The sequence below is a fragment of the Dryobates pubescens genome, chromosome 18, assembly GCF_014839835.1.
Source record: "Dryobates pubescens isolate bDryPub1 chromosome 18, bDryPub1.pri, whole genome shotgun sequence".
Lineage (NCBI taxonomy): Eukaryota > Metazoa > Chordata > Aves > Piciformes > Picidae > Dryobates > Dryobates pubescens.
Window position 1 is genome coordinate 19,725,024 of NC_071629.1, and position 13,197 is coordinate 19,738,220.

Genomic DNA, 13,197 nt, shown 5'->3' on the forward strand with positions numbered 1-13,197 from the left:
AAACTAGAAGTGAGGAGATTGAGATTGGATGTTAGGAAGAAGTTGTTCCCCAGGAGGCTGGCGACAGCCTGGCACAGGAAGCCTCCTGCCTGGAGGTGTTTGCAGCCAGGCTGGATGTGGCTGTGAGCAACCTGCTGTAGTGTGAAGTGTCCCTGGCCATGGCAGGGGGGTTGGAACTGGCTGAGCCTTGAGGTCCCTTCCAACCCTAACAATTCTATGAATCTAACATGGAGATACCAAATGAAGCTGCGAAGCTGCAGCACTGAATTCATGCTCACTGCACCCCTGCACACACCACTCATCACCTGTGCCTCTCATCACTTGTGCTTCTTCTCCAGAGATGCTGACTGAATAGATTAGAGATTAAAAGATACAAGGTTAAGATTAAAAGTGCTAAGATTAAAGGATTTGAAAGTGCTGGGAGTCCTTTCAAGGGACCTAGAGAAGCCCTAAGTAGAGAGCATTTCTGCCCAACAAACCTACTGTCAGGTTTAACACCACAGATAACTAGAACTTGTTTACTAAACAAGGAACAAAGAAAAGGAGATGGTTTTCCATTTCCATTGTATTCTTCCAAGGAAGAGAAACAACCCAAAAGCACAGAACAAACTCCACTTCATGTCTTCCTGATTCACAGTTGCAAATAATAAAAGTTCACAGCAAGAACTTTCTCCTTCAGAGTCGAGTGGGACATCATCCAGCTGCTAAAAGTACAAGTCTTGTCTTCTGTCATGGATCTGAATGCCTGCAAGACAAGAGGAGGAGCAGGGCAGTCAAACAGCATGGCCACACAATCCACTCAGTCTCTGCAGGTGATGTGCAAACAAATATTGCACCTTGGGGGCTGATGCAAGAAGGCCCTTGCCAGGCTCACCAGGATGACCCATCCATAACTCCCCCAAACCATTGGTGTAATGGGTTGAAATTTTCTCCCCCAACATTAACTTTGCCAGCTCAGCCCAGCTGGAAGCAAATGGAAGCTGTGTTTACAAGCAAAACTACACTCTACAAGGGGATGCAATGAAGAGGTGCAAAATATACAGGACTGACAATAGGGACAGGGATTTACAATTGATAAACAGCACAGGAGACCTCCTGGTCAGAGATTTCTGCCCCTGTGCTCAGCACTGGTTAGGCCACACCTTGAGTCTTGTGTCCAGTTCTGGGCCCCTCAGTTTAGGAAAGATGTTGAGATGCTGGAAGGTGTCCAGAGAAGGGCAACAAAGCTGGGGAGGGGTCTGGAGCACAGCCCTGTGAGGAGAGGCTGAGGGAGCTGGGGTTGCTTAGCCTGGAGAAGAGGAGGCTCAGGGGAGACCTTACTGCTGTCTACAACTACCTGAAGGGAGGTTGTAGCCAGGTGGGGGTTGGTCTCTTCTGCCAGGCAAGCAGCACCTGAACAAGAGGACACAGTCTCAAGCTGTGCCAGGGGAGGTTCAGGCTGGATGTTAGGAAGAAGTTCTTCCCAGCAAGAGAGATTGGCCATTGGAATGTGCTGCCCAGGGAGGTGGTGGAGTCACCATCACTGGAGGTGTTTAGGAAGAGCCTGGATGAGGCACTTGGTGCCATGGTTTAGTTGATTAGATGGTGTTGGGTGATAGGTTGGACTGGATGATCTTGAAGGTCTTTTCCAACCTGGTTAATCCTATTCTATTCTATTCTATTCTATTCTATTCTATTCTATTCTATTCTATTCTATTCTATTCTATTCTATTCTATTCTATTCCATTCCATTCCATTCCATTCCATTCCATTCCATTCCTTCCATTCCATTCCATTCCATTCCATTCCATTCCATTCCATTCCATTCCATTCCATTCCATTCCATTCCATTCCATTCCATTCCATTCCCCTTCCTTGTACAAAAGGGAGAAAGGAGCAGAGAAGTTAATACCAAAACAATGAAGCCAAGGTCAAGCAGAAATAAGTTAGTATCTCTCCAGAGTGAAGAAGTGAGGAGAGAAGAAAAGTTGTTTTGGTACAACCAATCTTATAGAATCATTAAATTATTAGAGTTGGAAGGGACCTCAAGGCTCAGCCAGTTCCAACCCCCCTGCCATGGCCAGGGACACCTCACACTACAGCAGGTTGCTCACAGCCACATCCAGCCTGGCTGCAAACACCTCCAGGCAGGAGGCTTCCACCACCTCCCTGGGCAACCTGTGCCAGGCTCTCACCACCCTCCTGGGGAACAACTTCTTCCTAACATCCAATCTCAATCTCCCCACTTCTAGTTTTGCTCCATCCCCCCCAGTCCTATCACTCCCTGACACCCTCAAAAGTCCCTCCCCAGCTTTCTTGGAGCCCCCTTCAGATACTGAAAGGCCACAAGAAGGTCTCCTCGGAGCCTTCTGTTCTCCAGACTGAACAGCCCCAACTCCCTCAGTCTGCCCTCACAGCAGAGCAGCTCCAGCCCTCTGCTCATCCTCGTGGCCCTTCCCTGGACACCTTCCAGCACCTCCAGATCCTGCCTGTACTAGGGGCTCCCTATGGTAGATATGTCTCCAGTGGGATTGTTTAGCAGTATCTTTGTATCTTTTCACACCCAGTGGTGATTTCTTTACATTTTCCTACTTTTCTGTTCAAGATCAGTGAAATATTTTAAAGGCATAGCCTGCAACTACCACAACTGCACATCAAAGCACCCCCAGCAGGGTAGGATGCTGGCTCAAGAGACAGCTGAGAAGGTGGAAGGTTGAGTACCTTGGGCATAAAGTCTCAGCAGTGAGGTGAGTTTGCTGGTGAAACCACAGCAGTGTGAGCACACAGGTTCACCAGGAGCCTCACTCAGCATGAAGCTGGGTGCTTGAGATGCAAAGGAATCACAGAATTAACCAGGTTGGATAAGACCTTCAAGATCATCAAGTCCAACTTATCACCCAGCACCATCTGATCAACTAAACCATGGCACCAGGTGCCCCATTCAGTCTCTTTTTAAACACCTCCAGTGATGGGGACTCCACCACCTCCCTGGGCAGCACATCCCAATGGCCTATCTCTATTTCTGTGAAGAATTTCATCCAGATCAAACCTCCTCTGGTGCAGCTTGAGACTGTGTCCTCTTGTTCTGGTGCTGGCTGCCTGGGAGAAGAGACCAACCTGGCCTGTCTTCCTAACATCTGAAGCTTGGGACAGCCAGTGCAAAATAGGTGTTAGTAAGTGGCAGGCTGATGGTACCACCACAAAAGCTCTCCTAGATGGGGTTAGAAAATGAACTCTCTCATTTGACTACAAAGTTTTCCTTCTTCTCTGTGGGAGGTGGTGTGTAGATCTTGGGGGAAAAGCAAGCTTTGGAAATACAGTCTGGAAGGAGCCAAGGAAGAATACTTAATTCTTTGTGCAGAAGCAAGGCAGCTGTCACAGGATCACAGGATGTTAGGGGTTGGAAGTGACCCAAAGAGATCATAGAGTCCAACCCCCCTGCCAGAGGGGGAATCTAGCTCAGGACACAGAGGAATGCAACCAGATGGGGCTTGAAAGTCTCCAGAGGAGGAGACTCCACAACCTCTCTGGGCAGCCTGCTCCAGGGCTCTGTGACCCTCCCAGTGAAGAAGTTCCTCCTCATATTGAGGTGGAACCTCCTGTGCTGGAGTTTCCATCCATTGCCCCTTGTCCTATCCCAGGGTGCAACTGAGCAGAGCCTGTCCCCTCCCTCCTGCCCCCCAGCCCTCAGATATTGATAGACATTTATGATATCCCCTCTCAGTCTTCTCTTCTGCAGACTAAAGAGCCCCAGGTCCCTCAGCCTCTCCTCGCCAGGCAGCGCTCCAGTCCCCTAATCATCCTGGTAGCCCTCCGCTGGCCCCCCCTCCAGCAGATCCCTGTCCTTCATAGGTGAGCATCAGTTTGCTCCAAACCTGCTGATTTCATCACTCACCTGCACTGGTCTGGCTTACAGTGGGATTTTCTGAGCCTTGGTAAGAGCTTGCTTTCCTCTCTTGAAAAGAAAAGAGTGAAACACTGAAGTCGAGCAGAAATTCAACAGAGAGCTAAAAGCAGGCAGCAGTTCCTAAAGGAACCTTGTGCTTTTGCAGCCCAGCCTATGGCACAGGTGCTGGGGAGCTCTGTGCTGCCTGGCACAGCAACAGACACTTCCACAAATATAAATATCAGCTGTTCTTAACCATGACACAGCGCAGGGAGAAGGAGACTCAACAGATAGAGCCAAGAAACAGGGACTCCCACAGCCAGACTAGATGCACACAACCCAGGGCCTTGCCAAAGACTCACAGGGAACACAGGCAAGGCATTTCACAGACTCACAGAACTCTTTGGGTTGGAAAAAAACCTCTGAGACCACTGAGTCCAACTGGAGCCAACACCACCAAGGGCATTAAACCATGGCCCCAAGTGCCATGGCCACAGGTTTCTCGAACCCCTCCAGGGATGGGGACTCCACCACCTCCCTGGGCAGCCTGTGCCAGTCCCTGACCACTCTTGCAGCAAAGACATTTTTCCTTATCTCCAACCTAAACCTCTCCTGGCACAATTTCCAGCCATTTCCTCTCATTCTATCACCTGGTACTGGGGAGAAGAGCCCAACCTTCACCTCACTCCAACCTCTCCTTCCAGGGAGCTGTAGAGAGCAATGAGGTCTCCCCTCAGCCTCCTCTTCTCCACACTTAACACCCCCAGCTCCCTCAGCTGCTCCTCCCCAGCCCTGTTCTCCAGACCCTTCCCCAGCTTCCTTGCCTTTCTCTGTGCCATGTCCACACATTTCTTGAACACCTCCAGGGACAGTGACTCCACCACCTCCCTGGGGTGGAGTCTGCTCTTTTTGGGTGGCTTGATAAGCACATGTGCAGTGTCACCCCTGTGGTGTGAAGGGGCTCTCAGAAGGTTCAGACAAGCCCTGCAAACACCCTGAAAGAAAAGGCTGGAACTGGTGAGGGCTGGGCAACATCAAGCTCTTGAAATTCCTTTCTCTATTTTTTTTCCTCCTATTCATGAAATTTTCATCAAACAAAAAACCCACAAACAAAAAGACACCCAAACCAAACCAAACCAAACCAACAAACTCCACTGGGGATGGCTTCCCTACCTCTAGCCCAAGCCTAGTTTCATGAAACATCTCCCCATCTGGAGCTCTGGGTCCAGGTCTGGAGCCCCTAGTACAGAAAGGATCTGGAGGTGCTGGAAGGTGTCCAGAGAAGGGCCACGAGGATGAGCAGAGGGCTGGAGCTGCTCTGCTGTGAGGACAGACTGAGGGAGTTGGGGCTGTTCAGACTGGAGAAGGGAAGGCTGCAAGGAGACCTAATTGTGGCCTTCCAGGATCTGAAGGGGGCTCCAAAAAAGCTGGGGAGGGACTTTTGAGGGTGTCAGGGAGTGATAGGACTGGGGGGGATGGAGCAAAACTAGAAATGGGGAGATTGAGATTGGATGTGAGGAAGAAGTTGTTCCCCAGGAGGGTGGTGAGAGCCTGGCACAGGTTGCCCAGGGAGGTGGTGGAAGCCTCCTGCCTGGAGGTGTTTGCAGCCAGGCTGGATGTGGCTGTGAGCAACCTGCTGTAGTGTGAGGTGTCCCTGGCCATGGCAGGGGGGTTGGAACTGGCTGAGCCTTGAGGTCCCTTCCAAGCCTGACAATTCTATGATTCTATGATTATGGAGGAGTCAGTTCCTCAGGCTCCCAAGCCTTGACAGGCTCACATTGCCCCCTTGGGGGAAAAGGGCACCAAACCTTCTTCCTCAATTGAGTCCTAGAAATCCAGACAAGTGTCTTTAAAGCAGTTAAGCCTATTAGATGCACAAAGTCTGGGGTGGGTGGCTGTGCAGCAGATCCACACAGTCTCAGCTGTTGGACTTGGTGATCCTGAGGGTCTTTTCCTACCTGAATGTTTCTGTGATTCTGTGATCTATAGGTCAGGGTTGGTGTCCCAGCTGAAGACACAGCCACACTCCCTTTTCCATGCACAGCCAGGCATTAAGCACTCCAGCATTAATGAGTCAGCAGCACCCCTACAGCTGGGGTCCTCATCCTGGCATAGCCTTGGTACAGCCTCAGGAGTGTGGGTAAGCCTGCCTGCAGATGTCAGAGGTAGGTTCAGCCCATCTTTTGCCACATCCCTCCTGCTGCAGATCAGAAATGGGGTAAGCAGCAGGTGCTTCACAGCTGGGTGCCTTTCAAAACCTAAGACTTATTCTCATGCCTGGTCCTTTTCATCTCAAAGCTCCAGGTAGGACACAGTGTATTTTTCCAGCAGACTCCCCAAACAATTTCACAACCCTTTTTCTTGGAGACCAGTGCCAAGCTGACTCTCTGGGTTACACCCAGGAGCAGCAATGCAGTGTAACCCAGCAGGGCACCAGGGCTCTGGCCAGTAAGCTTGTCCCAGAGAGCTTCTCTAAGGCAGAAATTACTCACAAGGGAGCAATTTTATCCAGCAGATGTAGACACTGGGGGGGACACAAGCCCCAGGAAATGGACTTCAGTCACCAGGTATCTTTATTCTGTGTGCTAGTAGTACCTGTGATTGGGATTCTTCTCCCTCTGCTCTGCCCTGGGGAGGACTCATCTGGAGTATTGTATCATAGTATCATAGTATCAGTCAGGGTTGGAAGGGACCACAAGCATCATCTAAGTTCCAACCCCCCTGCCATGGGCAGGGACACCCCACACTAGATCAGGCTGGCCAGCCTGGTCTTAAACACCTCCAGGGACGGGGCCTCAACCACCTCCCTGGACAACCCATTCCAGGGCTTCACCACTCTCATGGGGAAGAACTTCCTCCTCACCTCCAGCCTGAATCTCCCCACTCCAGCTTCATTCCATTGTGTTCAGTTCTGGGCTCCCCAGTTCAAAAGGAACAGGGAACTGCTGGAGAGGGTACAGCAAAGGGCTATGGAGCTGATGAGGAGACTGGAACACCTCTTTCATGGCAAAAGGCTGAGGGACCTGGGGCCTTTTAGCCTGGAGAAGAGAAGACTTGGGGGAAAACTTATCAATGCTGATCAATACTTTAAGGATGGCTGCCAGCAGGATGGGGCCAGGCTTTTTGTCAGTGACATAACAAGGGACAACAGGCACAAACTTGAACATAGGAACTTCCATCTAAACACAAGGAGGAACTTCTTTCCTTTGTGGTTGACAGAACATGGGTCCAGGCTGCCCAGAGAGGTTGTGGAACCTCCCCTGGAGTCATTCCAAACCTGCCTGGACAAGCATCTTGTGCAACCTGACCTACATGACCCTGCTCTGGCAGGGGGTTGGACTAGATGATCTCCAGATGTCACTCCCAACCCTTGCCATTCCGTGTTTCTGGGCACCTGTTGATGATAAAGCAGCAACAGTCATCACCTCTGTGTGAACTGCAATAGCTCCGAGAGATCCACTGCAGAGAGCAGCCACAGGCAGGGCAGCAGTGCTTCATGGAGGGACAAGGCAAGGCTGCCCCCACCAGCCCCTTCACTCCATCCAGCTACAGACAGAGGCTGGGGAGGGAGAGAAATCCCTGGGCTTTCTGGTGAGGGCTGAACCTTCCCACCCTGTGTTCAGAGCATCGCTAACACCCTGCGCGGCAGGGCTCAGGGCTCGCACCTGGCCACCCCTTTCTGGTCATCTGGAGGCATCTGGGGCACACCATCCCTGATAACCTACAAGCTAGAGATGCTGACAGCATCGTGGGTGATGTTTATAGGCACTTAAAATACCAGGCTAAGGTAAGGCAGGTGGTAAAACACTGTGCAAGTGGACAGTGGATGCTTTGGAGGAGGCTACACAGCTACCATGGCACACAGCGTGGTTTAATTACTGAGAAAGACTTCTCTGAGCTGAACTGAAGATGGCTCCAACCTGAGAGCCTTAGGAACAGCCTCTTTTCTTACAGGAAGGATCTGGAGATGCTGGAAGGTGTCCAGGGAAGGGCCATGAGGATGAGCAGAGAGCTGGAGCTGCTCTGCTATGAGGACAGACTGAGGGAGTTGGGGCTGTTCAGTCTGGAGAAGAGAAGGCTCTGAGGAGACCTAATTGTGGCCTTCCAGTATCTGAAGGGGGCTCCAAGAAAGCTGGGGAGGGACTTTGGAGGGTGTCAGGGAGTGATAGGACTGGGGGGGATGGAGCAGAACTAGAAATGGGTAGACTCAGATTGGATGTTAGGAAGAAGTTGTTCCCCAGGAGGGTGGTGAGAGCCTGGCACAGGTTGCCCAGGGAGGTGGTGGAAGCCTCATCCCTGGGGGTTAATGCCAGGCTGGATGTGGCTGTGAACAACCTGCTGTAGTGTGAGGTGTCCCTGGCCATGGCAGGGGGGTTGGAACTGGCTGAGCCTTGAGATCCCTTCCAACCCCTACTGATCCTTGAGGTCCCTTCCAACCCTGCCAATTCCACGATTCTCTCCAGGGGATGCCATCAAAGAACGAAGCGATTGGAAGGAAATATTTCCTTACCTCCCCCAGGAGCTGAACTTTGACTTGTATTTTGTAACCTGGCAGGTCCAGTCATACAAGAAGAACTTGAGTGTTGCTTCATGGTGCATTCCTGCATGGCTGTCAGGCACCTTTCCTGTTGCAGGAGGCCGAGAAGGGAACCGTATTTCCTGTCGGGGATGGATTCATCCGCCGCGTGCAGCTCAGGCAAGGCGTGCTGATAGACCGAGCCGGCCAGGCTGGGAGTCCCAAGGGAAGGGAAGGGCCACAAATCTGCAGCTGGGGTCGGCTGGCTCCTCAGAGCTGCTGGCTGGTACTGGCCTGCAGGCCCAGCAGCCGGGAAACTCAGCCCAGAGCTCGGCATGCTGGCCGCGGGAGACGACGGATATGGCTTGGGGCAGTGAGAGGAGAAATTCCACTGCTGAGGAGACATGCTGTCTGCTCAAAAACAGGAAAAGGAACAGCTCAAGTCCCAGCACTTCTCACTTGCCTTTTTCTTCTTCTTTTCTTTCCCAAGGCCAGTTCCAAAGGGAATGCTACCAGACCCCATACTCAGTTTGCAGTACCTACACTTGAGTGATGCTTAGCTTAACCCCCCCCTCAACAAACTCCCACTCGAAGCAGACTAAACCACCAGCAGCAATACTTTCAAGTAACTAGCACACAGGTTTGCTTACAGGCCACCAGCAGAGGCAGGCTTTCGATGCTTGCAAGCCTAGCCAGGTGCATTTTTTTCTCACCCAGATAACAAATTACATTGCCATACACTTCATGCATCTGACAGGAATGAAAGCTCTTGGCTGGAAAATGAGGACCTGGCCCCGCCAACAGGCCCAGGGAGAGCTTGGGAAGCACCCCAGCAGGCACTGAGATTTACCCAGGAAGTCCCAGCTACATAACCCAGGGCTTTTGAAGCAGGATTTTCTTGCTGCTTGCACACAATTCCTGATGGAAGCATGCTGCATCTCTCATTCAAAGAATGTTAGGGGCTGGAAGGGACCTTGAAAGCTCATCTCCTGCCAGAGCAGGGTCACCTAGAGCAGATCACACAGGAACACATCCAGATGGGTTTTGACTATCTCCAGAGAAGGAGACTCCACAACCCCCCTGGGCAGCCTGCTCCAGGGCTCTGTCACCCTCACAGGGAGAAATTGTCTCCTCCTGTTTCCATGGCACTTCCTCTGCCTCAGCTTCCACCACTGTCCCTTGTGCTGCCATTGAGCAGCACCCAGCAGAGCCTGGCTCCAGCCTCTGGGCACTCACCCTGCACAGCTTTATCAACATGAATGAGGTCACCTCTCAGGCTCCTCCTCCCCAAGGCACAGAGCCCTCAGCTCCCTCAGTCTCATCATGAGGAAGATGTTCCACTCCCTTCTTCATTTCTGTGGCTCTGTGCTGGACTCTTTCAAGCAGTTCCCTGAGGTCCTTCCCGAACTGAGGGGCCCAGAACTGGACACAATAGTCCAGATGCAGCCTCAGCAGGGCAGAGCTGAGGGGAATTCCCTACCCCAAGCCAGCCAGCCCTGCTTAACGCCCAGAGAAAGCAGCTCACCATTCTTCAGGACAACAGTCTCCCCCTTGTGCTTTGTGCTCAGGTCTTGTGGGTTCTTGGCGTTGCTTAGAGCTCTGGAAAAGTGTTCATCTACCATGCTGTTAATATCCCCTTGGAAATAGGTGAAAACAACACTCTGAGCCCCCCATTCTGTTTTCACAGGCTCTTTGCTTTTACAAGGCTTTGGGGACAGCTTCCTTGTCTCTTCCATTTTCAACATGCAACAGCCCCTGCCAAAAACCAAAGCAAACAGACAACAGGAGAGAAAAACAGACAAGTCAAAGAAACATTATCCAGGTTCAAGAGCACAGTCAGTGGTGAGCTCCTCTTCCAGAGGTGAGCTAAGAAGATGAGATCCTTCACGTGGCTTCTCTGCTTCTTCCATGCACCTCTTCTTCACAGATTTCCTGAGGATGCATTTCTGATGTGAAAGACTCAAAGTGTAAACCCAAAGGAGAAACCCTGCAGAATTGTGGTGGGATCCCATGTCCCCCAGGCAGACAAACTGAGTCCTGTTTGTCTTATTCATGTTCAAAGCAGGACCTTGTGCTGGTGAGCTCTTAACAGAGCTGCACCCTGCTCGGCGTTAGGAGGGGACACTGCAGCTTGAAAGCAGGGAATGCCTCAAAGAGATGCAGAGTCACAGAATGGACCTGACCTCAGAGATCATCCATTCCAACCCCCCTGCCATGTGCAGGGACACCTCTCAGCTAGACTGGGCTGCAGTTTGAGAACTCCTAGATTATAGAATGCTTTGGGTTAGAAGGGACCTTAAAGATCATTGAGTTCCAGTCTCCCTGCCATGGGCACAGACACCTTCCACCAGCCCAGGTTGCTCAAGGCCTCATCCAAACTGCCCTTGAACACCTCCAGGGGGGGAGGCATCCACAACCTCCCTGGGCAACATGTTCTAGTGCCTCCCCACTCTCTGGACTTCTTAATGTCCAGTCTAACCCTGCTCTCCCTCCTCAGCTTCAAACACTTGTCCTGTCTTCAGACACCCTCGTGAAAAGTCCCTCTCCAGCCTTCCTGTAGGATCCCTTCAGGTATTGGGAGGCAGCTCTAAGGTCCCCCTGGAGTCTTCTCCAGGCTGAACAACCCCAGCTCCCTCAGCCTATCCTCATAGCAGAGGTGTTCCAGCCCTTGCATCATCTTTGTGGCCTTCTCTGGACCCACTCCAACAGCTCCTGCCACTGGCTCTACTGGAAAATAAAATGGCCACATCTATCCACCAGCTGTCATTTCTCACTCTAACTCCATCCATCTTTTATAACTCTGGGCTTAGGACGAGAGGAGAGGTTCGGAGAGGAGAGGTTCGGAGAGGAGAGGAGAGGAGAGGTTCGGAGAGGAGAGGAGAGGAGAGGAGAGGAGAGGAGAGGAGAGGAATTAACCAGGTTGGAAAAGACCTTCAAGATCATCAAGTCCAACTTATCACCCAACACCATCTAATCAACTAAACCATGGCACCAAGTGCCTCATCCAGGCTCCTCCTAAACACCTCCAGTGACTGTGACTGCACCACCTCCCTGGGCAGCACATTCCAGTGGCCAATCTCTCTTGCTGGGAAGAATTTCTTCCTAACATCCAGCCTAAACCTCCCCTGGTGCAGCTTGAGACTGTGTCCTCTTGTTCTGGTGCTGGTTGCCTGGGAGAAGAGACCAACCCCCACCTGGCTACAACCTCCTTTCAGGGAGCTGTAGAGAGCAAGAAGGTCTCCCCTGAGCCTCCTCCTCTCCAGGCTAAGCAACCCCAGCTCCCTCAGCCTCTCCTCACAGGGCTGTGCTCCAGACCCCTCCCCAGCTTTGTTGCCCTTCTCTGGACACCTTCCAGCAACTCAACTGTGCTGAAGGACTGAAGAATTTGGACAAATAGATCAGAGGGGAAGGGTTGAAGTTGAGGTTGAACTGAGCAAAATGCTTTTGTCCAGAACTGGTTTGTGCCTTGTTCATGAACCACATCGACAGAGTGACCAATGATTAAAGAATGAACAATGCTCACAGGGAACTTAGAACAATAACTTTACATAAGGTGAAGTTCAAAGTACCTTGCTGACTGTCAGCACAGATCTCCACGAGGAAAAAGGCTTCTGGGAGCAGGTAGCTGCCTCACCTGTTAGGAAAAAAAACCCAACCCAGAGACACTCAGGTGAAATGATTGGAAATTTGAATCCTGGCAAATTCAAACCAACAAACCAACCCAACACCAAGCAAAAGAACCACCCCACCAAACCCCAACCCAACAAAACCATCCCCAACCCCCTTTTCAGTTTGCACCAACTTACCTAGGGGCGTGGTGGGTCTGCCAGTTGTGCAACACTGCTAAAACACACAACTGCAAGTTATGGATTGAAGGCAGGAATTACTCTAAAGTAGTTTGTAAGAAGTCAGCAGGAGGCTGGAAGACTCCTTTCTGTCCTCCACTGCCAGATATGGTAAGAGCAGGACAAGGGACCTCCCTGCTTGCCCTGGAGAAGTATCATGTTACAGAATATAGAATGAACCAGGTTGGCAAAGACCTCAGAGATCATCAAGTCCAACCTATCACCCAACACCATCTGATCAACTTAACCAAGGCACCAAGTGCCTCAGCCAGTCTCCTCTTCAACACCTCCAGGGATGGTGACTCCACCACCTCCCTGGGCAGCACATCCCAATGGCCAATCTCTCTTGCTGGGAAGAACTTCTTCCTAACATCCAGCCTGAACCTCCCCTGGCACAGCTTGAGACTGTGTCCTCTTGTTCTGGTGCTGGGTGCCTGGGAGAAGAGACCAACCCCCACCTGGCTACAACCTCCCTTCAGGGAGTTGTAGAGAGCAAGAAGGTCTCCCCTGAGCCTCCTCTTCTGCAGGCTAAGCAACCCCAGCTCCCTCAGCCTCTCCTCCCAGGGCTGTGCTCCAGACCCCTCCCCAGCTTTGTTGCTCTTCTCTGGACACATCTGAGCATTTGTGGCATTTTTGGCTGCAGGGGAGGTGGTCCTACAGCCAGAGCTAGCTCATCTGTTGTGCTGTAAGCAGAAGCAGATTTAGCAGTGCTCAGGCTGTGAATGCAGTAGGGGGTGCCTGCTGGTTCTGTTCAGCTCTCCAGCCTCACTGTCAGCTCATCACAGCCCGAAGCAGAACTGATTTAATACATTTTAATCAATGTCTATCAATATCTGAGGGCTGGGGGTCAGAAGGGAGGGGACAGGCTCTGCTCACTTGCACCCTGGGGTAGGACAAGGGGCAGAGGATGGAAACTCCAGCACAGGAGGTTCCACCTCAACATGAGGAGAAAATTCTTCACTGTGAGGCTC

General features: G+C 51.6%; 1 protein-coding gene across 1 annotated transcript; it reads right to left on the minus strand.

The window, feature by feature from the left end:
• Window positions 1–661: 661 nt before the first annotated feature.
• Window positions 662–10,132, minus strand: VGLL1 (vestigial like family member 1). The gene is made up of 4 exons (XM_054169625.1): window positions 9,907–10,132; window positions 8,376–8,792; window positions 3,875–3,934; window positions 662–745 (listed from the first exon to the last, which is right to left on the minus strand). Exons 1-4 carry the CDS (start codon window positions 10,124–10,126, stop codon window positions 705–707), a joined length of 738 nt encoding a protein of 245 aa, XP_054025600.1. The 5' UTR covers window positions 10,127–10,132; the 3' UTR covers window positions 662–704.
• Window positions 10,133–13,197: the final 3,065 nt, after the last annotated feature.

Bases quoted from the DNA above. Each gene is read 5' to 3' on its own strand.
- VGLL1 (XM_054169625.1), bottom strand. From the start codon at position 10,126: ATGTTGAAAATGGAAGAGACAAGGAAGCTGTCCCCAAAGCCTTGTAAA. The intron at 8,793-9,906 runs GTGAGCTGCTTT...GTTTTTGAGCAG, and splicing joins GACTGTTGTCCTGAAGAATG to ACAGCATGTCTCCTCAGCAG. The intron at 3,935-8,375 runs GTAAGGAAATAT...TTTCTTTTCAAG, and splicing joins AAGTTCAGCTCCTGGGGGAG to AGAGGAAAGCAAGCTCTTAC.